Below are 27,396 nucleotides of genomic sequence, written 5' to 3'. Positions count from 1 at the left end.
TTTTAATAATCTGCCTGGTTTTCATTTAATTTCAACCCATCCTTACCCAGCATGTAAACACTTAAACTTTTGAAGTTTCTTGTAAGGGAAAACAGTAATCGCAGGAAGCATTTATATGTTCATTTGATTTTTTTTTTCTCCCTAATGTGAGCCTGCATCTTCATTCTCAAATTATTTTACTTGCTCTTAGTTGGATTTTGCATCTACAGAATTTTTTTTGTGGGTTTTTTTGTGGCACATGTACTCCCATCTTTTCAGGAGGGAAGACATGATGTTCTGAAGGCACATGAAGTAGACTGTCGCATCAGGATAGTGACACAGGGAATTAAAACACTGATAGCATGATAGATAATGCAGGAGATAACACAATGGTTAGATCCTCCAAAATATAAGTAATTTTGAAAATAGTGATATGTACTGATCATTCAGTAAATTATAGTGTGTTAATGGAAGAAACTGTCATAAGCTGAACTGATCCTTACAAATTGTATCAAGTGATGAATTCTGGGAAGTTCTGGGAATTCAGTGACAATGAACTGATGCAGTCAGGCATAATTTTAAGCTCACATGAACTAAGCATGTGGTTATAAAAGTCATTTAGCATCCTACAAAACACAGATATTTAAAATGTCAGTGAATTTATTTAATCTGCAAAGAGGCAACAGTGGCATTATATACACAATTATATTGTAAGATTTTACAATAAGTAATATTTTTAGATCTTTACAATTCTAAAGTTTCTTCCAGGATCCAATTTGGCTGGAAGATTGAAAAAAAATGTTTGCTTTTCTTCTAAGAATTTAGGTGAAATTGAGTTGATGAATGTATAGCTAATGCCATTACTTTTGACAACCCTCTTTCTGAACATAAAATCAGGTAACTTTAGTTGACCTGACAGTGTGCTTGTACTAAATACTTGGTACTGTCTTCTGTAAGTGGTTACAGCAAGTGACAGCTCCTGAGTATGGTGGCACTGGGTGACTATTTTCCTTTTAGAAAATGACATTTTTGGAAATTAAACTGAACAACATCATTTCACATAAGAAATACTTTTTTCTTTCAGCAGAGTTGAAAGTTGAGTTGTCCCAGTGTTCTACCTCAGTCAGCAGTTCTGTCATTGATAGTATTACCATTTTGACCTGGTTACAGGGTTGAGCAGCCTGAGCAGTACTTGGCACTAAGGGCAATTGGAAGGGCTTCCACCGAGCTTGATTAAGCAGCAGCATAATTCACCAAAATGTGTAGGAGCAAAGAGCTCCTTCCAAGTAATGCCTTAAGTTTTAGCTTTCATATTTTCCAGATTCTGTACTGCATTGGTAGGTAACTTCATATAAAGTGCTAGCAAGTTCTCTTTGCAGCTTAGACAAATCCTTTTCCAGCTGAGAGCCAAAAACAACTGTTACAGCCTCAGGCCCAAAAAGTATAAAAAAAACACAAATTGAGGAGATCAGTCTGGGAGGATGGGACTTCATAACCTGAAGCTGTAATTGGACAACCCCAATATGTAAATGGACCAAAACTTATAAAAGTTTGAAAATTTATGACCCATTGTCATAAAAGCCACGGCCGGGCTCTTGTACTGCCCTTTGAAGGCCTTTTAATAAATGCCTACTTTATTCCTTTAACACTGTGTAGCTTCTGTTCTAGGTAAGCTCTCAAAGCATCTCAAGCACTCCTTCAGTCCCTGTGAATGTTGTACCATGTATGACAGAATTAATGCACTGTCAAGTTCATGTAGTTATGACTGGTCATATAAGACCTTGAACTTAAGTTTCTACCATGTCTTAAAAAAAAAGAGTATTCTGATGTCTGCCCTCCCCCCCTCTCCCGAGTTCTGACATTTAATGGTTTTGTGGAATCTGAGTGATGTTCTTTTAGTATGTTACCCTTTTTTCTACTCTTCTAAATAGTAGTTTGAACAATGTTCAGGTCCACTGGAGGTCAAAGATTACTTTAAATTAAGAAGTTTTATGTTACATTTTCAGCATACTAGATTAAAAACATGGGTACCAGTGCTGTCAGAAATACTGTAATTTTAAAATAATGCTGATTTGGTTAATCATGATTTCTTACTCATTCAATATGCATATTCCCATCCTGTATGCCTCTAATAGATGTTGGATTGTTTTCTGAAATTGTGAACACTTTCTCTATTTGTGTGATTAAACCTGGTTTTATATTCAAATGTTATAAATACAGTGGTAACCAACATAAGTGACCTGTGAGTATATCTGGTGTGCTGTGTCTAGGAATTTCATATATTTAATTTTTATTATGATTTTCATATATTTTGTCCTTCACTGAATACACATAGGTATGACAAAAGTGAATACAAGTAATAAAGGTTAATGTTCAAAAGGGATTGGGGGTGGGGGGGAGAGAATAGTGTTTACATAAGGCCAAACATACCTGCATTGTCACCAAAGTGTCTTTTTATATGTCCCATATTTTGGAACATTCCTAAGTATTAATATTTATACATACAGTTCCCAAAAATTGAATACATTTTAAGTCTTAACTCCTTGGTATTTAAAATCTGCCATTGTAAGCATTATTACTCTGTGATACCTTTCCTTATTAGCAGCTTGAGTAAATTCACAGCCCTTAAACCATTTTATTTACAAGAACCTTTACTGCTTAGCCGAGTGCATCCACTGTTAGTTAAGGTGCTTTTATTTACCATAATTGTGCAGTTACATGCTGACAGAGCTGATATCTTTTATTTAATTATTCATAAAGTAGGTTTTACGTCAGGATTATATTCACAGAGTCCAAACAAAAAAAACGCAACCAACCAGACAAAAAATAGACAATGTTTCAGTACTTCACAGTCCAGGGACTGTGAAGACAGAAACCCTTTTAAATGATGATGAGTCATAAGGCCTGCTCCATTTCCAAAAAGATTTTTTTGTACTTAAGTATAACTAGGTTGTACTTAAGTGACCATTAAAATAGTTTGATTTGTGTCCTTTGAAAGAACAGAAAAAATCTTGCAGACTTTTCTTACAGACTTACCTCTGTGTATTTTTTCAGTAAGTCACTCCTAAGTCAGTAAAGAATTTATTTAGAATAATGCTGTAAACCACAACTAAAATACTTAGTGAAATTTGTACAACTGAACGGATACTAATTGAACCTTGGAGTTCATTTTATGCTTTGGCAAACATGATATTTAATTTAATAAAAAATTATCATGGAAAAGCACTAATTTAAAGCAATGTATGCATGTAAACAGCATTAGTGTTGAATCCTAGATCATAAATAGTGAAAAAATAAAAATTTTCATTAGCACAGTAACAGATAACTTGCCATGTTTCTTCCAGAAGGATTATTGCAGAAAACTCTGTTCCTTATTCAAGTAAAATTGCAAATTCCCTAACTTGTCATTTTAGCACATGGCCTCATTTTCCACCAGTATCTGGCTCAGGGGCTGTGTCTCCTTCTCTAAATTATGTCTCCTTTATTTAACTGCCTATTGAATTGTCAGCTTAGATTTTGAAGTGTACTGTGGTGGAGTTTGAAGTTGATGTCATAGCCTCGCAATGGCATTGTCACCTTAGCAATGACTCTGTAGAAAAGAAATGTAGAAAAATGTAGAAAAGCTAACTTAAGAAAAATGCATGTGCTGTTGGAGGAAAAAGGGGGGTGATACAAAAACTAAAAGTTAAAGTAATGAATTGAAATAGAAAATTTGACCAAGGTGTGCTGATGTTTAACTGTTGCCAGTATTTAGAAGGAGCAGGCCCTTGCTGCCTGGACACCTCAGTAATGTAATTTGGTAGGGCAGGCAAAGAAAATCTGATGGTAGTTCCATTTAGCTTCTCATACTGGCTCTTAGAGCAGGAAGATTCATTACATAGGGGGAAGTATCCTAAACATGCTGAAACAGCAGATAAGCCGCACATGCGAGCAAGAGGTTTCTGAAAAGTGAATAGAAGGAGAGGTGGGATTTTGGTTTCTTCCTTGTAACAGTGCTGTTTCCAGAGAAATAGGATTCATTAGTTATTTCTAAATTTATCTGAGTTGCCAGGTTTCCAGCAAGACTGCGAAACTCTCTCAAGACCACTCCACATATCCACACTGCCCTTCTAGACTATAAGCTAAGACTGCTGTTTGTGGATCTCCCCTTGCGTAAGTGCGAGGAGCCATTCTTTGAAAAACACCACATCCGTTTTGTGTCTGCCTTTGCTGACAGGGCAGATGTTATGTATAGAGATGGCTGGGCCACATGGCTGATGAGGGTGCCCTTGAACAGACTTACGCTCAGGGAAGATGTCTTTCCAAGAGTACGGATTTTATCACCTAAAGCTTGATCCTAAATGCAAAGCTGACTTTAACAGTCAGTACAGTAGGAGCAAGTCTTCAGGTGAATTGTGCTGAGGACAATTCACAATTATACACATACAATGTATATTCCAGAGTATTTTGTCTTTGGACTAGCTTCAGCCTAGCCTCATGGAGTGAACGCCCATTAGGAGTCCTGGGTGTAACTGCTGGCGTGGCTTGATCTAGAAGGAATTTGGTTCATGCTTCGAGATACCTGCGATGGGAATCTAGGTACAGTTGGTGTGGAAGGATGGAAGTCTGGCATCAAACTGGCCCAAAGACATGAATGTGGACAAACACTCTTAACTCCATCCAGTAAACTGGAAATTTGGGTGTCTGTACTCCAGAATTTTCTTCTCAGAGCAGCATGGCAGAGGCTGCAGCAACTGGGCTGCTACAATTTTTTCTGAGTCTAGGGCTTGAGATTATTTCCCCAGAACTCTGCACAGTTCTGTACTCATAATCCTTTTACTTTTTGGTGTTGTTGTTATTACAAGTAACACCACTTTGAATACAGAAAAGCTCATCACTGCTCTTCGTAAAGAAAATCTTTACTTTTTTTAGTTGTCTTTTTTTTTTTTTCTCGTGAGAAGAGAAAAATGCATTTAAAAGGTACCTTCTGTGTAAGCTGCAAACCCCACCAATATTGACAGTAAGGTACACTACACTCTTAAAAGAACAAAACTTTGGTATGGACATCTTTTTTAATTATCTAGAATTCATTAGTTTTCAGATCTGAACAGAAGTACAATCCTGTGTGCAGAGTCTGTGTATAAAAATTACAGAATATCTTTCATTATTCAGAACTGCTTTCATCTTTGGACTGTTGCTGCTTCTAAAAATATTTTCTGTGGCACAATATGAAAAATGATTCATTTAAATGAATTCTGGTAAATGCTTTTTTTTCTTTAAATTCTGGTAAATGCTTTTTGCCTTGTAGCTAGTAGTTTTTATGTCTTATTGGTATTGATGCATCTGTCATGATGATATTGAAAAGACCTTCACTAATTTGCATTTAATTTTCATCCTGAATTTAGGCCACTGAGCACTTGGAACCTGGGGCTTAACAGGCCTCTTTAGTGTAATAATCATTGTAAAAATCATTGTTTACTATGGTTTTTTTTTTTTTGTGCCTCAGAACTATCTTCCTTCAGCTGTATAATTTTATTATACATAGTTTCAATAGCACAGGGCAGTATTCTTGGGTTTTGAGGATTCAGCTGCATTAAGGAGTCTGCAGCTCTTTCTGGTGGGCCTGATGGTAATTGCATGGATGTAGTAGTAATACAAATAATAGATGCCGTGAGGGAAACCTAAATCTTTTGCTCTCAGGCATGGTAATGGTAGCATTTGTAGTAAGAATAACATGGTTCTTCTTGCTGGTTTACACTGATGCTAAGGCGTCAAAGAAAGCAAATCCTGGGGATTACTTCTAGTTGAAATACTTTTTCTGTTAGTTACATAGCCAAAATTTATGTTTACAAGATTGACTGACTTCTCTGTGCTTACATTTCTCCATCTCTTAATTCAAAATAAACTGGTATTCACTTGGAGAAGAACTTCCAAATAATCCAGTAGATTGAATGGCAAGATAGGTTTAACCAGGATGCACTTTACATCATGACAGTGCTGGGGGAAACATTGTAGAGTATATCTGATGGCAGTTAAAATTATGACACTTAATCGCTGCTCACGTGAAATATAATTTACATCAGTGTCTCAGCAGCTGTTACATGCGTGTGAACTTTAGGGTAAGATAGGATGTATGTATGTTGTGGGTTATTATTGTAAGGATTTCTTAATAAGGATTAATTTCTTATAGGAGGTACTGAAACAGCTACAAGGAAGTATTGAAGATGAGGCAATGGGATCTTCTGGACAAACTGACTTACTGGAACGACTTAAAGGTAAATGTAGAGTTATGTTTTAAATAGGTTCATTTCTTTTTAATTTGGGATAAAATTTTCGAAGTTGTTTGTATCTTCTTTCCAGTGCTGACCTTAATGATTAGGCATAGTCTCAGTGCTAAACATTTTAAGATACATTCCCCCAAAAAATACAGAAAAAAGTCTTCTCCGTTTATATTTTCGCTACTCTATTTACTCTACTCTATTTTGCTACGCTATTTACTCTAGAACTTCATATTAATTAATTTTGATATAGTACACATTTCTTTCTTAAAAAAAAAAATAAATCTGTATAAGGTAATGTTGGTGTAGTTCCAGCAATTTTCTTGTTTGCATATCCTGGCCTCTCCATGTCATATTACTGGAATTGTTTCTGTCATGCTGCAAATTGATGGCCCCTTTCCTCTATAGCACATGCTGGAATCTGTATCATCCCATTGTATGGGAAGTGCCAGCAAGCCCAGACCACCTACTCCCTGTATACATCCATTATCTCTGCTACTGACACAGAAATTTCATAGGGAAGTCTACATTTTAGGGCCCTGTGATGAACAGTCATCTGTTACATGATAGTGAAGCATTTGCAAGATCTATGGGAAAAAAATTGTTAGTGAGTGGGCCACAAGGTAATTCACATGATGTTTATACAAAACTCTGTCCATTTCTTAAGTCTTCTGGGAAGCAGGCAGGCAGACTTTTGTGAGCATACTGTCTGATTGCCAGGATTGCAGTTTGGCCATCTGTTCAGATAACTGCTGTTTTGCTGTTTTCCAAGTCCACCATATCCATTGTTTTTGTTCACAGTAGTTTTGCTGCATTTCTGTGTAAAATGTTTTCATTAAAAAAGCCCCATAGTTTGTTCAGGATGTAAGAAATTAAGATAGAAATGGTCTTTTAACTTTGTGCTGCTGAACCTTTAGTTCTGAAAAATGTTTGCTGTTTATTATCCAGAACTGAATTTGGAAAGCACGAGCTTCGCTGGGGTGAAGTTTAGGCCAAAGGTGTCTGTGCGCTCGTATGGGAGCCGGGAAGGGTCTGTGTCAAGCTGCTCAGGGGAGTGCAGTCCAGTCCCCATTGGATCATTTCCAAGAAGAGGCTTTACGAATGGAAGCAGAGAAAGTACTGGTTACTTAGAAGAGCTAGAAAAAGAGAGGTAAATTTATTTGTTTATTCCTCCATTATAGATTGATTTAATAATTTTTATGTGGAAGTTTACTGGCACACGTAGTATTCATATCATGAATATAGTTTTGAAAAGTGGTGTATTTACCTGTCATTTTCCTTGACAGGTAAGAAACCAGGAACCTACATTTTATTTAGATGCACATGCGGAAAAATATAAAAAAAGTAATGAGGTGTGTCATTCGGTTTCTACTGCTTCTTCATATGTGCATTTCATTTTTACACTTTGTTGGCTGAAGGGGGTTTTTTATTCTGATAAGCAAGTTGTCACTGTCAGAAATATATTTAAACGGCAAGGGTGGAACATTCTAAACACCTTCATATCTCCTCACTACTGTTGATAAATGCTGAAGCTGTAACAACATGATGGTGAAATCGCTTTTTCTCTTTTGCAAATGGTTATTAAGTACCATAACTGGCTTATCAATTACTTGCTATTAGCAGACATTTACGTAGTGACTCTACTCTCTCAGCAAATGTATTAGCTAAACAAAATACGTGTTCCTGTCTTTGAGATGTTGTTCCCATCAGATGTTTTGTATTGACAAAATCCTGGAATTTCTTTTCTTGAAAGGCAATGGTACCCATTTTTAGGAAGAACATACTTTCAAGTCATAATACAGGATTGTAGCACTTTATCCGTCACTTACAAAGGAAATGCAAAGTAAGAGGCATGCAGCTGTATCCGCTGAAGCCATCTTTATTCCTTGAAATGAACCTGACTGCAATACCAGATGTTTTCAGAAGCCCATCTGCAAGACAGGGTTTCCTAAAAATTTTGTCCTAGCTAATGGATGGGATATCAAGCTGTGGGCTGCCAAACTAAATAAACTGCAACACAGTTTTTATGCCTTGTAGACATTAACAAGTAAAAAAAAAAAAAAATCTGAAATTGTAATAGAAAAGCTTTGTGAGTACTGTGGACAGGCCTCTAGTAAACCCGCGTCTAAAGGATTTACTCTAGAGTTCAGCAAAATTTTTGCAGCCAAGACCTGAAACGAGTATGCTCGTTTTTCTTCCAAGGTATTGTGTCCAGGTTCCTTTTTTCGGGTCCTATCAGCAGATGAAAGTAACTTCCCATGGATCCATGCTCAGCCTGTTCTAGCAATCACTCTATTTTTTTCTTTCTCCAAGCTGGGACCACCACTAATGATGTTTGTTCTATTGCATAAAACGTAGATTCCTGAGGATTTGTATAAGAATATTAAGGAATTTTGCAATCTATCTACTTGCTCAACTCAGTCTTAAAGAGTTTGATGTGTCTGTTATTTACTGTCTTAACAAACTGTTCATTTGTTTGTATTCTTCCAGTGCTGTGTTTTACTACAGATGATACTAAAATCTTTAAGCACAGTTGGAACTTCCAATGTGGTTCCAGTGAAATCCTGCTCACTTGCACTAAGCAGCATCTATAGCAGTCAGAGTTCTTTGATATGGTTAGCACCTCTGATTTATGATCTGTGATCCTTCCCCGCCCTAGTGGATTCTGAGGTGATAGTTCTTTGGACTTTTTTCTTGGCAGTGAAGATAGCTTAGGCAGTGAACCAGTCTGTGTTCCAAATAATGCTGGAGAAAAGGGATGTGAATGTTTTCATTTCAGAGTAGCTTAGGCACTGTTACTGTCATAGCTGATGGAATAAATATTTGTGGAGAAGACGGATCTACGGAGAAGTGGACAGATCACATCTGGCTTCATTATTAGTGAAATGGCAGATAATCCAAAACTGCTCTGTTCTTTAAGCTGTTTCAGGGTATATGTGGAAGTATGTAGGGCATTCATGAGAACCCTGGGTAGCCAAATTAATAAAAATTTGGGGAGGTTAATAGGACTGTGCATCTAAAACCACTACCATTTCTAAAAGAAGATTAACCATTTATTTTCCAGCATTTGGTATCTAAACTTGTTTGACATATATGCTTAAATTTCTGTGTATCTAAATGTATATACTTGCTAATCAGTTTTGGATTTTTGCGCTTTCAAGACTTTCAAGAACTTGTGGAACTTGACAAGCCTAAAATAATTTTGAATAAAATAATACTTCTCAGAAATACGCAGCAGGAGACCATTTCCACTCAGTATTTTAACATGCTGGCACAGTATGTGCTGCTTATGGGCAGCAGTGTTTGTGTGAGGACTAAATGATATATTTAAATTTTTAGAGCAGTTTGTTGAGTGCCTGGCATCAAGTTAGGGTCAACCCTCCACACTTGACTGAAAGTGAACTTGGGAGGGAAAGAAAATTTATCAGTTGATTTACCTGCCAGAATAAAGATGAAATTATTGCAGATCTAATTTGCTTGACTCTCCTCTAATTCCAAAGTTTAAAAAAACAAAACAACAAAACAAACAAACAAACAAAACAAAAAAAAAAAAAAAAAAAGGAGAGAGAGAAAAATGGGCAGTAGCAGTGCTATGCTTTTAAATTGGCAGTTTGGAATTCTCTAAGCATGAAATAGCTCTTTGCTTTCTCTGGCTGTTTCCAGGTGTACTTGGTAAGAGCATTATATTAACAACAAAATCTTTCAGAGTAAACTGCAGGTTAATTTCTGTGTTTTTCCTTGGCAATTTAGCAAATTTAATAATCTCACCTTTTTAAGTTCCTTAATTTGCCACCAAAGATGGTGGTCTTCTGAGAAATTTCATATAAAAATATTTGTATGCATTCTTTATTCTTTCTGGTTTATGCCATTCTTTTTTTATTTCTTTAATGTTGATTTGAAGTATTTTCTCTCTCGTGGCTTCTTTCTTCCATTGTACTTATCTCCTTTTGGCTGGCTGATGAAGCTTACCTCAAACTTTACAGCATCACCACTGCTTTTCAAGATTTTATCTCACACAATTGATGTGCAAGTATTAAATATAGTTGTAATTTCCATAATGCGAGTAGTTTATTTCCCTTCTCCCTTTTAGTCAGGAATAATACTGACATAATTATGCTGAAAATACTCCAAAAGAAGTAAAGAGTTTTCTGCATTCATTCAGCTTCCTCTGTTTGGGGAGTTTCAAAAGTACCACCTGAGAAGTCTTTGAAAAACCCACCCTTCAGAAGAGCAGTTCAAATTGAAAACTTTTTGTTAACTCATAAAAATAATGTAAAATTCCAAAAGCTTTCTCCGTTTGCTTTGCTGAATTCTCAGTGATCTTGACAGGGTATGGCAGAGAACAGAATTTTCTCTGATGCTGTTAAAGTCCTAATGCAAACATTCTGGGGGTATAAAAAAGATGGAATAACTGCACTGTTTTTTTCCATCTTGTTTTTCATTACCAGCAGCAGCTCTTCCGCTTTAATTCTTCTCCTAATCCCAAGAAGCTCCAGGAAGCTGAGAAGCAGCTGTACTTCTTGTTGGAATAATATCTGAGAGTAATGTTTAATGTGGGGAACAGCTTACCAGACACATCTACAGAAAACTGCTGTTTATTGCTGCTTATTTTCAGGGAAACTGAACTGCAGCCTGCTGTAGTTGTAGCAACCTTTCAGGTTTTGTGCTGAGAGAACTTAAAGGTTGTTAAAACCTGAATTCTCACAGAGCAGTGATACCAAACTAGTAATCCCAAATGAAGCATCCCTTCAGAAGACAAAATGATGATATTAAACAAACAAGTTCCCCTTGGGTCATACATTACGTGGTTTATGCAGCATTGATGGTTCCTATTTTCTTGCTTCCAGTATCCATTGTGCATGTCAAAACAGAATTAATGACACACTGTCACATACTGAATATCCTACATTTCATAAGAGGAACTTAATCACATTTACTTAGCTGAAAATAATCCCTCCACTTTCTTCTACCAGTTCTTTGACATCCAGAGACAGAATTAGTCAGTCCTTTCACATTTGCAAGTCCTCAAAAATAAAAATACTTTTTATAAAGATTGTATTATTGTGCTTTTCAAATTTTATTTCACAGCCTGGACACAAGTGGTGCCTGGGCACTCAAGGTGGTAAAAAGGGAAACTGTGCAGAATTCCACTCTGTCCAGAGATTAAGCACCAGGACTGTGTGGCAAGAGGATGGGCCGGTGGGAGGGAAAAAAAAAAAACAAACCCTCTCAACAAACTTTCCCGAAGCAACGTCTATTAGTATTGCCTTCAGTCTGTCCAGAAGACATTAGATTTCTGTCGGCCACATCCTTGTGACTGAAGAATTACTGCTGTCCTCTGATACTGCTTCAGTTACCTGCTAAATTATGGTAATTGCTTCTTACTTCTTTGCAATAATTTTTGTTGTAAACCTTGGCATCATTAAAACAAATGTGTTTCAAGACAACTGTTGGGTCGAATCTGGAAATTTATGTCATTTTGTTACTGTTTACAAACATCTAGCACTCTTAGATGTGTATAGTTTTCCAATCTCATGTTGAAGGGAGGGATTCTCTCTTTTAATTTTCCATATATTGGGTATGGAATAAATGTTAAATCATCAAAATTAGCTTGAAACATTTTTATAGCAGGAAATAAGTCAAACAGATTCTTTAAAATACAAATTTCAAAATTACTTCTTTGTTTTGTGTGAAAGATGGATTACTTTCTCAAATTATGTCTGTGATGCATTATGAAAATAGTCTGGGGAAACTTGTACTTCGGTTGTATGTTGTGTAATTGTTCCTTAATGACTTACATTAGTTATCCATTATGTGTTTGTGTGCTTTATAATGGTTTATATGCTCTTGTTCAGAAGGGCCACAGCCAAAGAGGGTTGCAAAAGTCAGGGGATGGGAAATAATACCAGGCAAACTTGCATGCAGTTTTCTGTCTTCTGGCTGAGTGTTGATTTTGTAATTTTTTCTGTTAATTAGCAATATTAAAACATCAGAAGGAAGAACAGTACTCACAGACAGCATTAAGAAAGAAATTATAAGTTTGTATTTAAAAAAATAAGTGTGGCTTTTCTGTTTATTCCTACTAGCCAGATTTTGCTGGAAAAATTTAATATATATTTTTAGGAATGTGGTAGCCATGAGCATTATTTCACTATTTAATAACATGTAGAATTATATAAAATCCAGTTCATGCAGGATTGAAAAAAACGTATGTGAAAATAGATTTTTTCTCTTGTTAGTCTGCAGATATTATTCATTTTGTCTTTCTCAGTTATTACTCAGCTATGCAGTGTGCTTATGATACTGACTTATTAAAGAAATATGGGTATTGAGCTAGTATCGATACCCAGCTGTGACGGATGAAAACTCTCTAACAGTTTAAAGTTAGAAAGTGTATGTTTATTACAGCCGGGCAGCACAGCAGGATATTTCCCTAATGCGCACTGCGAAATTCACAGGTAATTACAAAGCCTTTTATTTACAAAAGTGTTGACTACCCAAAATACAAATACATATTCATACCCCAGTCACCTCCCATTCCTCACTTCTTATGCTAATTGGCAAAAAGGCTATTAAGCATGTGTACTTTGTTTCCTAAAATGAGTGGGGGGTCTATTCTGGGGAGGGGTCACCCGAAATGAGGAAATTAGATGAGTCTTCCGTGTCCTGACCTTTCTGCCTTTTCAGTGCATTCGTGACACAGAATCCTTGGTAAAACTTATATTTTCCTGCGTTGAATGGGTTCTTTAAGCAGGAAGTCTGCAGTTACATCTTATTTACCGCATCTTGTTTTTTCGTTACAGGCTACATAAATATAAAGCTGACAAGCAGTGAGTTACTAAATCCAGGGTAGCTTGTCTAAGATCCAGCTTCTGTTAACTGTGAACAAAGCTTACCTATCTACTTCAGCTAATTCAGCAACTTATTATCTTAACTTTCCTAAAAATCCTTAGATCCTCAAAATTAACGTCTCATTCCCCACTTCTTCTTTGAAATGAGTAAATTCTTTTACTCAGTATACAGAGTCTTCCTCATCTATCCCAGTTGTACAGCTAGTGTCTCTCAAGACCAAGTCATACATACGCCTTTGACAGTGATGTTAAAGCTGCCACTCGTCATAGCATCCTCCAATTCCAAACAAGTATTACAGTGGATAACACTAAACTTACGCTGACCAAAATAAGCAACACAACTATGGGGTGGATTAAGGTATTCAATATTCCAGTTGCTGTTGTGACCACCCAAAAAGCACATCCCACCAATGATGAGACAAATGTTCCTCAAGCCTTTTAAAAACCTCTTTGATGGTCTCTGTGTCATGGTGTATAGTAATTAGTGTCTTTTTCCCTTCATCTTTAATTTCTTTTAAGATTTCTCTCAATTCATGATGTTTCAACAATTGAGCAACTGAAGTCAAATTCATTCCTGTGGGCACAGGCAGTATCTTCTGCACAGTGGCTAGGTTGGCCTTTATATATTGATGTGATATTACAAGTGCCCGATAGGAAAAATCACATCTCTTAATTCTAACAAAATTGCAAACACACAAATTGAATTGAGTCTTATTCACAGTTTGGCTGTCTGTCTTTATGATGGGGCATGCTGTCCTAAGACAGACACTGCATTGTCCTATACACACAAGTGAAGTTGTCTGTTTGCCTGGATGCGTTTACTACAATAGTTACAACTTTCAGCATAATGTCCATAATAACTATTAGTCCATATATTTGTTGTTCTGAGTGAGCTTCAGCTTCAGTTCGTTATTGCCTGGTGTGACCTTCAAAATTCCCTCTGGGCTTTCTTCACTCAGGAGTGATGGATCCAGGCCTTCTGTTTTGATCTTGATTGCAGTGAAGGTAGTGAGGAGCACCTGGAGTGGTCCTTCCCACTGTAGTTCCAAGGGTTTTTTTGCAAAAGACTTAACATACACCTAATCCCCAGGTTGTACATCATGTACCGGCCCATCTAGTTCTCTGTTTTGAGTTCTAGCCACTTATTTGGTCAGCGCTTTGGTCACTTCTCAGGCCTCAACTGTCCTGGCAGGAAAAATTTCTGGCCATCCTGAAAAGGTATCAGTTAACACCAATAGGTAACGATACCCTCCCTTCCTGGACAGTGCTGTAAAATAATTTGCCATTGTTGCCCAGGTCCACAACCTTTCCCAGTTTGTCCCACTTTACGCTTTGGGGTATTTTTAGGGTTAGTTCACAGGCAAAGACTACACTGATGAGTTACTTGTATCACTGTGCCCTGCAATTTCCTGGCCATGATTCTTCTTGCAAAGGGTTATACAGGGCATCTATCCCCATGTGTGTTTTCTCATGTTCCCTCTGTACTAATGACCACAACAAATAGGAGGGTACTACAAGTTTCCCTTCTTCTGTTACAGCCCATCCCTCCTGATTATAACTTGCCTTTTCTACCTTGATGAGTTAGTTATCTTTCTTATTGTACACTGGCTTACCTTCAATAGAAATTTTTCCATCTGGAATCAATGCTGCCTCAACAGCCTTACTAGGTACCTCACCTTTTGCTGCATCTTTTGCCTCTCTGTCCGCCAGCATATTCCCTTCTTCCAATTCAGAGCTCGCTTTTTGGTGTGCATTTATGTGCATTATGGCTACTCTCTCAGGCAGTTGTATGGCATCTAATAGCCTCAGTATCTCTTGTGCATGTTTAATACTCTTGCCTTGTGAATTCAGCAGTCCTCTTTCCTTCCAGATGGCTCTGTGAGCATGAACTACTTTGAATGCATACCTTGAGTCCGTGTAGATGTTGATCTCTTTTCCTTTTGCCAGCTCTAGGGCTCGGATTAAGGCAATTATTTCAGCCTTCTGTGCAGATGTATTAGTCGGTAATGGTCCAGACTCTGTTTCCTCTTTGCTTGTGGTAACTGCATACCCAGCATGCCTTCTTCCACTGATGACATAGCTGCTTCCATCAGTAAACCAGGTCTCAGCATCCTCAAACAGGGTGTCCTTCAGATCTGGGCGGCTTGAGTAGGTGGCTCCAATGGTCTCCAGGCAATCATGGATCACTGGTTCTCCCGTACTCCCGCTGAGGAAGGAAGCTGGGTTAGTTACCACAATTTCAACATCATCTTGTTCTAGTAGTATGGCTTGGTACTTCAGAAACCTCTGTGGGGAGAGCCAATGTCCCCCTTTTGCCTCAAGGACTGCAGACATTGTGTGAGATACTAGCACAGTCATCTTCTGGCCTAGGGTGAATTTGTGTGCTTCTTGGATGTTTATTGCTACAGCTGCAACTGCTCTGAGGCACCCTGGGCATCCTTTAGCTGCTGTGTCTAGTTGCTTGAAAAGATAGGCCACTGCCCTCCAGTACGGGCCTAAGTTCTGTGCTGATATTCCCAAGGCAATCCCCTGCTTCTCATGAGAAAACAGGAAAAATGGTTTACTCACGTTTGGAAGTCCCAGGGCTGGAGCTGACATAAGGGCTTTCTTTAGTTGGTTGAAGGCTGGGGTTGCATCTTTTGTCCACTGGAGATCTCTGCTCCCTTCTGTGATCAAGGCATACAGAGGTCTAACAAGCAACCCATAGTTATAAATCCACAGTCTGCACCACCCTGTCACACCTAAAAAGGTTCTTAGCTCTTTCACTGTCTGAGGTTTTGGGGTCTGGCATATTGCTTTCTCGAGATCCTGCTCCAGAGTCCTTTGTCCAGCAGTTACTTTGTAACCCAGGTAAATAACTGTTTGCCTCACCATTTGGGCTTTCTTCTGGGATGCTCGATACCCTTGCAGGCCTAGAAAGTTTAGGAGGCTTACCGTCCAGTCCATGCATGTCTCCTGGGTCCAGGTGGCTATTAAGAGATCATCCACATACTGGAGTAACTGTCCTTCTCCTGGTGGAGGTTCCCAGGACTCTAAATCCTTGGCAAGCTGTTCCCCAGATATAGTGGGGGAGTTCTTGTACCCCTGTGGTAACACACACCATGTGAGCTGAATTTTTCTTCTCGTTTTAGGCCTTTCCCACTCGAATGCAAAAATTTTCTGGCTGGCTTCATGGAGAGGGAGGCAAAAGAAAGCATCCTTTAGATCTAGAACAGTAAACCAAGTTAGTTCAGGTGTTAAACGGGTTAATAAGGTGTAGGGATTGGCAACCACTGTATACAAGTCTTCAGTTACCTTGTTAACAGCCCTTAACTCTTGTGCTAATCTGCATAACCCATCAGGTTTCTTTACTGGCAGAATAGGAGTATTAAAATCAGAATGACACTCTCTCAGTAGTCCTAGTTGCAGAAAGTTCTCAATAATGGGGCTAACCCCTTCTATATCTTCCTTCTTTAGGGGGTATTGTTTAACCCTTACTGGCTGTCCTCCTTCTTTAAGCCTGATTTGCACTGGTAGTGCATTCTTTGCTCTTCCTGGTATATTGGAGGCCCACACTCCTGGAAATACTTGATCCATTATTTTCCTAAAATTTTCCTTTTCACTTGCCACTTCAATTTCTTTGGTTATTAGCATTAAGCTCAACAGTTCTACATATTGTTGATCCTTTACCTCCAAACTAATTTCCCCATTTTTGAATATTATTCTTGCCTCCAGCTGCTCCAGCAAATCTCTGCCCAAAAGTGCAGATGGAGCATTAGGCATGTATAAAAATCAATGGATGCCCCACTGTTTTCCCAATTTATACTTCAATGGTTTGCAAAAATAAGCTCTTTCAGATTGGCCAGTTGCCCCTTTTACCGTAACATAGTCATTGGTTACACGTATTAGGGCCTTATTCAACACTGAAAATGTTGCCCCTGTGTCTATCAAAAATTTCACTTCTTTTCCTTTGTTCCCCAGTTTAACTATAACCAGAGGGTCCCCTAGGGTAGGGCCCTCTGGTCCCCTTCAGTCCTCCTTTAAATGAGTAACTACTTTTTCTTTTTTCTGATCACCTTTTCTATGTTCATTACCCTTTCTTAATTCTGGACACTGGTTTTTCCAGTGACCAAATTTCTTACAAAATGCACATTGATCTTTTCCTAGTTGGGGTGGTCCTTGTTTTGGTGGACCTTGTCCATGTTTTCCTTTTTCTCCTTCTTTTACTACTGCTACTAGTTTCTTCATCCCTTGTTTATACCCTTCTTCCCGGTTACTAAAAACTCTCCAGGCCTCATCTAAAAAAGTTTCTAAATTCTGGCTGTTTGGACCCCGGATCTTCTGGAGTTTCCGCCTGATATCTCCTGTGGATTGTCCTAAAAATAAATTTGTTAATTGCTGTGTTCCTTCATCAGATCCAGGATCCAGGGTGGTGTGTCGGCGCATTGCGTCTCACAGGTGATCTAGAAATTCAGAAGGTGTTTGAGAGGGGCCCTGTTTGATAGCATGTAAGGCTGACCAGTTTATGGTTTTGGGGATTGCCCTTTCTAGCCCTTTTACTGTCAGTTCTTGGTGTCTCTTTAACCAGCCTAACCCCTCATCATCATTAGGATCCCAACCTGGGTCTTGAAGGGGAAATACATCTTTAATATCTTCCTGTGTCGTTCTACAATCATCCTCAGCCAGATCCCCCAGCCACTTTTAAAACTAATTGCTTCTCAGTTTCTGTTAAGGCATCAAGTAGCAGTTGCAGGTCTGCCCAATGAGGTGAATGCTGCTTAATCATATCTCAGCACCAAAAATTTCTCGGCTATTTCTGCTAGCTGTGGGCATAAGTTCTGGGCTCTCTGCTTTCTGCACACAAAGCCTTTTCTCAGGGAGACCCAGCTCCAAACGCCAACTGTTTTAGGTTCACAAAGAAGATAGCCAGGGGTCCCTCACGACCCCAAACACACTCCACCAGAAGTTTCAACAAGGTCTCGCTGAAAAATCCTATGGATTTCGGCCGGGAAGCCACATGCAAATCCCTCCATGAGAAGGAGGTGGGGGGGTAACCCTGATCCCACGCTGCCTCTCCACTCCTCTGTGGTTAGGGACTACACCACTAGGACTCTAAAATATTACCACACACTCTAGCAACTGCAAGCCTCACAAACAAACAAAAACTTTTTTTTTTTTTGTCCTTTAACTAAAACACTCACTCGCCAACAGAACTTCTTAGGGTTTTACAGGGTGTTTAGAGATGCGGCCCGAGGCTGCAGAGCCTGGATTCCCCTGCGGTTACTACGGAAACAAATCACCCCCCACGATTGCTGGGGCTGGCTCCGGTTTCAAACCCCCTTACGCCGCTTGCTCCTTTTAGCTCAGAAAATAAACAATGTAATCTTACACAAATGCATTTTTTCACCTAACAAAACGTCAGCAAAATCTTGTTGCTAAAAGCACATGCTCAAGCTCACACACAGTCTAATTCCCCTCCAGCGCACAATCTGGATGCAATACAAACACGTTAAATCCTTCCGCTCTTGCAAACAGAGGTATCCCTCCGCTGAACAGACGGGGAATTCAAAAGGCTTTTACAACTTAAAGCCTGCAAAACTCCTAAAAACATTTACACAGGTTACTAACACACTCCAAAATCACACAAATCAAAACACACAAACTCTCACAGACCACGATACATACGGTGCACCAATAATTCTTCCACACCTGAACACACAAAACCACGAGACCACAAAACACAGATCCGTTCACACCACACACACCCGACGCACACGGGGACGCAATTGGGATTTTCCGCGACCCACAATGGGACCCTTCACATCCCAAAAAGGGCTAGCCACGCGGATTATGGATTGTCAAGGTACCTTTAAACCACAAACTGTAACCGAAGCCACCACTGCTCTTAATACACAACAACAACACCGGTTATTTTACTGCTGCCGCTGCCCCCTCACGGGACACGGACTACCAAGTCATCTTTAAACTGCAAGATGACACAACAAAAGACAGGTTTTGCCACTGTTCCCGCTACGGGACACGGACTACCAAACCACAGATACCAAGCTCCGCAGAGCTGTCACAACTTTTACAAACAAACCCAAGAGTCATATGTTGTGCACAAGACGTCTCTCAGTGTCTTACCAACCACCTATACCAAGGTACCTCTTTTCAAATATAAACATACCTTTTGTCTGTAGTTCCAGCAGGTTCTGGTCTTTCCCTATGTAGTCAGCAGGACCGCAGGAGCTCTCTTCCCAGAAAATTCCAGGTGGTCGCCCAGAGGAGTCCTGGATCCCGCTAGCCCTACGGCCAGAGAGAGCAGTCTCCTGGCTGGCTCGCCAAAATTACTTATTAAAGAAATATGGGTATTGATCTAGTATCGATACCCAACTGTGACGGACAAAAACTCTCTAACAGTTTAAGGTTAGAAAGTGTATGTTTATTACAGCCGGGCAGCACAGCAGGATATTTCCCTAATGCGCACTGCGAAATTCACAGGTAATTACAAAGCCTTTTATTTACAAAAGTGTTGACTACCCAAAATACAAATACATATTCATACCCCAGTCACCTCCCATTCCTCGCTTCTTATGCTAATTGGCAAAAAGGCTATTAAGCATGTGTACTTTGTTTCCTAAAATGAGTGGGGGGTCTATTCTGGGGAGGGGTCACCCGAAATGAGGAAGTAAGATGAGGTTTCCATGTCCTGACCTTTCTGCCTTTTCAAAGCATTTGTGACAAAGAATCCTTGGTAAAACTTATATTTTCCTGCGTTGAATGGGTTCTTTAAGCAGGAAGTCTGCAGTTATCTTATATCTTATTTACCGCATCTTGTTTTTTCGTTACAGGCTACATAAACATAAAGCTGACAAGCAATGAATTACTAAATCCAGGGTAGCTTGTCTAAGATCTGGCTTCTGTTAACTGTGAACAAAGCTTACCTATCTACTTCAGCTAATTCAGCAACTTACTATCTTAACTTTCCTAAAAATCCTTAGATCCTCAAAATTAACGTCTCAATACCCATTTAAAATGTTTTTAACAGCTGCAAATGTGTCTTGTCTGTAACATTTGGTGGAAAACACTGGTTTAAAGTATTTTAGACACTCACAGAAATGGCTTGTTTTGCATGCTTTACCCATAGTTTTGCTATGGGTGACAAAATGAGTAAAAGGACAGTGCAAAGTTGAAGATTCTCAATTCGGTAACAGGATTGAAGGTTGTGCTTGCTTCTGTGACAGACCTTTTCCTAAATGTTGTTTGCACTATACAAAGTATCTTTTTGAAAGAAGCAAGGGTGCAGGTTAACGCATGACTGATAACTGTGTTTGCTTTCACAAATGGTCTCTTAGCTTTGGATTTCAAAGTGTGTTTTTTAGAGAAATATGTATATTTTTCTCTCTCATAGATGAGGCTCTGAAATACTTAGCACAGAGGAGTGGATAGGTTGATTAGCCAGGGCCAGGGAACTGAACTCAGTTGTCTCTTTAGTGTCTTCTTCAAACCTCATCTTCCATCTCCAGATGGAAATGAGGTGTTAATGCTCCTCCTGCTTTTAATAGATCTCTGTTGCTTGCGGAGCTTGAGAAGGAAGAGAAAGAAAAGGACTGGTATTATGCCCAGCTTCAGAACCTGACTAAGAGGATTGATAGTCTCCCCCTTACTGAAAATGTAAGTACCTTCTGAGTGCTTGGTGAGGTGTCTGGTGCTACAGTCTCTGTTTAGATGCTGGGTGTATTTTATTAATTTGGTCTCATTCTCTACTATCACTTTGGTTCAAAAATTTTTTTTTCATTCAGTATGTAATGATAACTTATCCTAAATGCATTTTTCACATAGAATTTTATACATCAAAATTCATACATATCAGTATAAATGTTAGTGAAGTCAGAGGAGCACTGAGAAGCCATTATGGCAAATTAATTGCATGTCAGTACACTCCCTTAACTCTATTCCCCCCTGGTTTTTTTGTTCACTGGATTTTCTAGTTTTGAGAGTAATATTAGCATAAGACACTGTACTCAAGAGCTGTTATTTCATAACAATCAGTAAAGTTACTCTGTAGCCTGTGCAGGTGTTGCTGTAAGCTTTTACCTTGGCACCTCCAAACTATTCATAGTCAAGTCACTGTTACCTGGGATCATAAGGATGTCTGATATCCCACATAATGCAGGATTTCCTGTTAGATGTTAGCAATGTGGATGTATTTGCAGTGCATTCCTTCACACATAGAGTTGGGAAGGTGTGGTTGAGAGAGTCACACCTGGTGAAGGATCAGTCAGCCTTCTGGAAATAGAAACACTTCTTCACTGGGCAGAAGTATACTGAGTCATAGTTGAGCTTAGCAGAGCCAAGAACCCGAACCAAGGGAGAAGGCCTGGGAAAGATTTAGAGGAAGTGCAGCACTTTCTCAAAGCACTCTCAGCTGTATCTGTGTCACTGTTGTAGGTTTTAAGCTTGTCTCCCCGTTCCATAGATATAGATTCACTTAACTTCTCTTAGGATTAGAATGCATTACTTAACATCTACACTAAAGGCCTTTTGTGGCAATTTAGATCCATTACTACTTAGTCTAGGCACAGCAAAATTATAGATCCCATTTGGTGCTTGCTAATTGTCTTGTTTAGACTTTCTGAACTGACCTTGGTGAAGTCCTCTGGAAGGACCGGTCGTGGAGACTCACTCATTTACAGACTGAGTAATTGTCCAAAGCCAGTGAAGGGCTTTGCTCCTGCCTCGAAGTTTCATTTAGTTCGAAAGTCTTTGCTTAAGCTGTATTGCTCCTCCTGGGGTTAACACGTGTTCTCTTTTCACAGGGTAGTTAGAAATAAGGTAAATACCAGTAGTATGAATACCATCACTATGTAGAGTAGCTTGATACTTCTGAATATTTTTGAAAATGCCAGTTCAGATGGCACACATAATTTTGTTGGTAGCAGCCAGATGTTCCTGTAAGGAATGATACTTTCTCAATGCTTGTTATATTTAATCATTTGACAAAACTCAGATGTAGTCTGCTGGCTGAACATCGTGTTCTTGTTTTTCATAATGCAATCATATTTTAAGAATCTATTACTATGTTTTGTTTGTTTATTAAATTTGTTGTAGAAGAGTAATTGTTCTGCTTTTCATTCTGAGAAATACATTGTTTACATAAATGTTATTTGCTAAAATTCCTTCCCTGTACTCTGGTTTCAGTTCTCCTTGCAAACAGATATGACCAGAAGGCAGCTGGAGTATGAGGCTAGGCAAATCAGAGCTGCAATGGAAGAACAACTGGGTACTTGTCAGGACATGGAGAAGCGAGCACAGGTAGAGTTTGTCTCTCACCATTGGAAGCAAGGGAAAAGGCTTTCCTTTTTTCTGCATATTTATTAAAGTATTGGTATAAATGTATCTTTAAACTGTGTAAACACAGCATTTAGTTAGCCTTTTGAATAAAAAAATAGGAATCAGTACATAGGAAGTAATTGCTCAGCAAAAAAGTGTCCTCATCTGCCTCCTGTAAATAAGTTTTTTGTTTCAGCAGATGTAGACAATTTATTCAAGAGAAAATACTTTTTTAATGATGATTTCTGTACAATTTTCTACCATTTTAGCTTCAGAAAACCAGTGTGTTTGCAACTGCTTTATATTACATATTTTTGCTACGTTTCTTCATGCTTGTAAGCTTAGAATAAAATCCAACTACTGTTCTTAACTTTCCTTAGCCAGAAGAGATGTATCAGGGGATAATCTTCTCAGACAAGGTATTCAAGTAAAATATAATTCACATACATATCTGGATGTTGTTTGCTCTCAGCAAGAGTTGTTTTGCATTCTTGATGAGGATATGTACATATCTAACCACATGGCACACCCATTTAGAAGTATAAATCAGAATGTAATCATGTATAAATCATAAATTAAATAATTATTTGGCTGCTGGTTATAAAAAATAGTCCCCCATAGTAGGAAAGCAACAATTTGAATTATTTATTACCATTTACTTCTGTATTAAATAACCAACTTAGTAAGATTTAGGGGTTTTATGGTGAATGTGACAATAATCAGTATTTTCAACACAAAGTCTTTTTAGGCTCTCCCTCACTAGATTGACTCAACACAAAATTTTGCTACATGAGAAACATTTCTAATTTGGTTTTACATTTAAGTTAAAGCAGCTGTTCTGATTACAAGAGGTAGTCAGAATAACTGCTTTAAACTCTAAAGTGAGTAATCTAGTGATTACTAGGTGAGTAGGACTTCTCAGAAAATTCTTACAGTTAAAAGTACTTGGCCAAAGAGATACCCTGCAGCTGTCAGGTTAATTGTGTAGGGCTGTGTGGGGATTTGTCTGTGCTGATGTTCTCAGACAGACTCAGCTTCAGTCTGGAGAGTCACTGGTCCTGATGTGGGAGCTGTAGGGCTGTTAGTGAGGTTTTTTAGCAGGGGTGATGCCCTTTGCAGTTTGTGTCAGTGTGTCCCAAGAGAAGGTCCTGCATAGTAAAACTCCTGGGAAAATTCTGTTGCTGTTGCAGGCTTAAGTTAGAGGAATGTGATGTCCTGGTTTGGAAAGACAGGTGTCTGCTAAGGAAGGTTGGAGCCTCCCTTGAAATGGAGAATGTAAAGCCCCTCCCTCTGAATTATTATAATATTGAAATTAAAGGGCTCTCTGGCAAAGATATGGGAATAGGAATAACAGCTCTTTACTAGGAAAATGAAAATAAAATGTAGTAGTACAAAAAAAGCAAACAAACAAAAAGAAAACACGGACAGAATCAGAATACAACCCTGTTGTATTCTGTTGGTCAGGTTGTTGGCAGCAGTCCAGTTAAGTCCTCCTGGAGTGACAGATGTGATTCTGTTGAAGTAGAGATGATCCTGTAGAAGGGTGTAGTTTTCCTCTGAAGGTTCAATGTTGGTGAAATGGGTCCTGTCTTCCACTGGGAATCCAGTGGAAACAGGCTGCCTTGGTGTTCTGACTTTCAGATTCTGTCCAGGTAGGAATGCTTGCCTCCTCCCATTAAGTGGATCATCTCACAATGGGATAATGTAATTTTATCAGTCATGCAGTGAGAATCAATGGCCCATTAACAGAAGATATCTCCCTGGGCAGAGGATGGGTCATGGAAGAGATAAAGAACACTGCCCCACCTGATTTTAGCAGATGGTAATAGAATAGATACCTTTGGTTGCATCTTGCATTGCAACTTAAGACAGGTCAATTAAGCTAAATAGGCAGGCTAAGCTGCTGACAGCATTCTAAATGCACACAGGCAGGGATCAAAATTATTCAGACATACAATTTGGCTGTAGTTACACCACTATATGGAAGTAATTAAGCTGAATTTGCAGGGAAGTAATCAATCTTCCCTGACTGTTGGGGGGTTTTAAATTTGGTAGGGGGAAGAATGCTGCCAGGATGATGTTGAAACATCTTAGGAGTTCCTGAATTAATGTTTGACATGGGGTTTGCCAAAGCTGTTTCACTTGTTCTATCTGTGTAACACTTTATATATTTACAGAAGTTATTGTGATTCAGTTTTAAGACTGAATTCATGTTCTCATAGAATTTATTTTTCATTCAAGTGAGAACAAAAAGGATCTCATTTTTTTGAGTTTAAGAGTTCCTTAAAATCTTACATGAAATTACCATTCTTATAAGAATTTATCCCAAGATCTGTAAAAGTTTGCTAAAACAGCAGACCACTAAAGATAGAAGAGAATTTAGATCCTGTTGTTTCACGCAGATAAACGTTTCAGCACTGTTATATTTATGCAATGGTCTCGTATGTACATCAAGCCATTAATGCGTTTGTCTAGTATACATGTCTGTTTTGGGAAAAAACCCCAACCAAACAAAAAAGCCAGACAACATTTTTAAAACAAAATGTAATTCCTTATTTTTACTTTCTGTATAGTGATTATTTTTCTGTCACTGTGATTGTGGAGTGGCAATTTTATTTTTGTTTTGTTAGACACCTTACTGGGGCAGGGAAAGCCACATAATATGTCACTTCAGATGTAAAGTTAGTTTATACAACTATTTGTGTTAATAAAAGTTACAAGTAAATATAACAATAAATGGGAATGTAGTATGAACAAATAAAAATCAAAGGTGATATTTCTCAAGTAGATTCTGAAGTTAAAAACATTGCTGTTGCTTGTTCCATTGTGTATATCTGACTTTTGCCCATTTGCCATTAGGCTCTACCCCTTTGTGGTAAGAAATGCATTCCTTTTATCTGCTTTTGTAGTGTTTGGCATAAAATACGCTCCTGGTTAGTCAAACTCCCCAGTTTCCCTGTAAAGGACAAAATAATAATTAGATGACTGATCTGATGTTTAAATCTCTGGACTAAAATTGGAAAAGGCAGGTAGAATTCCTGGCCCTTTGGAGGACTCAGTAATACTTGGCAAATCATGCAAGCAATTGATTTCATCTGCACAATTTTTTTTTCCTGTGTTTAGGTACATATATGAAGATACTCAGATTTTCTTGATGCCCTTTATTGGCTGCAGTGCTAGTTACACAGAAAGAAACTCCATTTTGGGGAAATTCTGGGGAGATCTGCATTTTTTGAGTGCTTAAAGGGGACCTGTAAGAAACTTTTTAGCAGGGAATAGTGATAGGAGAAGAGGTAATGGCTTTAAATTCACGGAGAGTTGATTCAGATTAGGTAAAAGATAGAAATGTTCTACGTTGGGAGTAGTGAAACACTAGAAGACGTTTCCAAGAGGCAGCAGGGGCCCCATCCCTGGAGACATTCAAGGTCAGACAGGGCTTTCAGCAACCTGATTTGCTTGAAGATGTTCCTGCCCCTGGCAGGGAGTTTGGAATAGATGACCTTCCAAGGTCCCTTCCAACCCAGACTATTCTATAATTCTGTAAATTTCAAATCATTCTTAATGACAATGAGAGATGTATTTTGTCAGTCATGCATCATGTCACCAATGCATAGATATTCCCAGATTTTTTTTTATTACCTTTCTAATATTTAAAAATTTCTTGAACCAGGAGCAGAGGATGGGATAAATTATCTATTTGCTTGCCTCTGTAGTGAAGCTTCTATGTGTTTTCCAAAAATTTGCTTTACAAAATCAAATCAAATTTATAGCTTAAAGTTGTAGCTTTCCAACTCTACCAAACGTTGATGCTTATGGTGCTTTTCCCACAGCTGCTTCTGACGTGTGTTTCGGTAATTCATATTTTGTGGTTGTTTTCTTTTGTATTTCTTAATTTTCTAGATAGCATTGTGTTTCTATTTTTTGTGCATCTTTTGGTATCAGCACCTCTTGAAAGTTCATCTTATTTCCATTTTCAGACTATAAATGTATCAAGCAAGGTTGGTTATAAGGCTGATCTTTACAGTGTCCACTAGGTTGCTTTTCCAATATAGCACTGTAAATGTTAATCAAGTGAAGGTATCAGAACTTTTTTCAGCCATATGTCCATTTTATTAATCTATCCATGGCACAAAAAAAACCCCAACTGTTTAATCGATTTGGTCTTCAGCCCACATTTAAAGTCCAGTATGAATTTATTAAATTGTCAAGCTCATTCACTTAGTGTTTAACAGACTGATAATGCATCCTGTGCTTCACTCTACAGTTGTGTGGATTATGTGGATCCTGTTACATTTGGAGTCTCTTAAGATTCTCTTTTCTAACCACAGTATGGTTGCAGTGGGAAATGATTAGCAATATGCCTGTAAAAGACTGATTCAGAGATGTCTGTAAAATCACAAATAAAACCAAAGAATCAGTATGTAGGTTTGGGTTTTTTTTCAATACTTAGCTTGTTAAATTCTTTGAGATTAGTAGGAGCATAAAATCTCAGAGGCTGGGCATAAAGCAAAATTCCCCAATCAACATAGCAACTGAATATAGTAGAAATCTGTCAGGGTCTCATACCTTCAAAGACACTCTACTTTTATGTCTGAGAGATAAAAGTATCTCTCTGATCTCTGTAATGCAAGTAAAATTCATATATTTTGAGATAAAAGTGAAACAATTTGCTAAAGATCTGCATAAAATACCAGTTTCAGAAACAAGAATATTGTGCAAGTTAAGGGGAGCATTTTTTAATACCTGAATGTGTTCTGTGTGATGACCTATTACATCCAAATGATTATTCAGTTTTATTAAAACCCCAATTACCCATGCATGTTTTGAATGCTTGCAATCATTCCTTTCATTATGAAGAACATTTGAATTACTCCATGTAGTACCTGCTGCGTGTACCTACTGAAACAGGTTTGTTCTGTAGTTGGCAGTATTTGTGAAGAGCTCTTCATGCTGTCATTCTGTACAATAAATAAAAGGAATTTTTGAGCAAAATCAAA

General features: G+C 38.3%; 1 protein-coding gene across 2 annotated transcripts in view; it reads left to right on the top strand.

Annotated features, from left to right (window-relative positions):
• APC (APC regulator of WNT signaling pathway) overlaps positions 1–27,396 on the top strand; it is a 121,156-nt gene that overhangs the window by 60,173 nt on the left and 33,587 nt on the right. For both annotated transcript variants that reach the window (XM_040090689.2, XM_040090688.1), the window contains exons 3-6: positions 6,149–6,233; positions 7,185–7,386; positions 20,632–20,740; positions 22,268–22,381. In XM_040090689.2, the coding sequence (XP_039946623.1) occupies positions 6,149–6,233; positions 7,185–7,386; positions 20,632–20,740; positions 22,268–22,381 (510 nt within the window). The remainder of the gene's footprint in view (positions 1–6,148; positions 6,234–7,184; positions 7,387–20,631; positions 20,741–22,267; positions 22,382–27,396) is intronic.

The sequence above is a fragment of the Hirundo rustica genome, chromosome Z (genome assembly GCF_015227805.2).
Source record: "Hirundo rustica isolate bHirRus1 chromosome Z, bHirRus1.pri.v3, whole genome shotgun sequence".
Lineage (NCBI taxonomy): Eukaryota > Metazoa > Chordata > Aves > Passeriformes > Hirundinidae > Hirundo > Hirundo rustica.
This window is presented reverse-complemented; position numbering and strand designations above follow the sequence as displayed.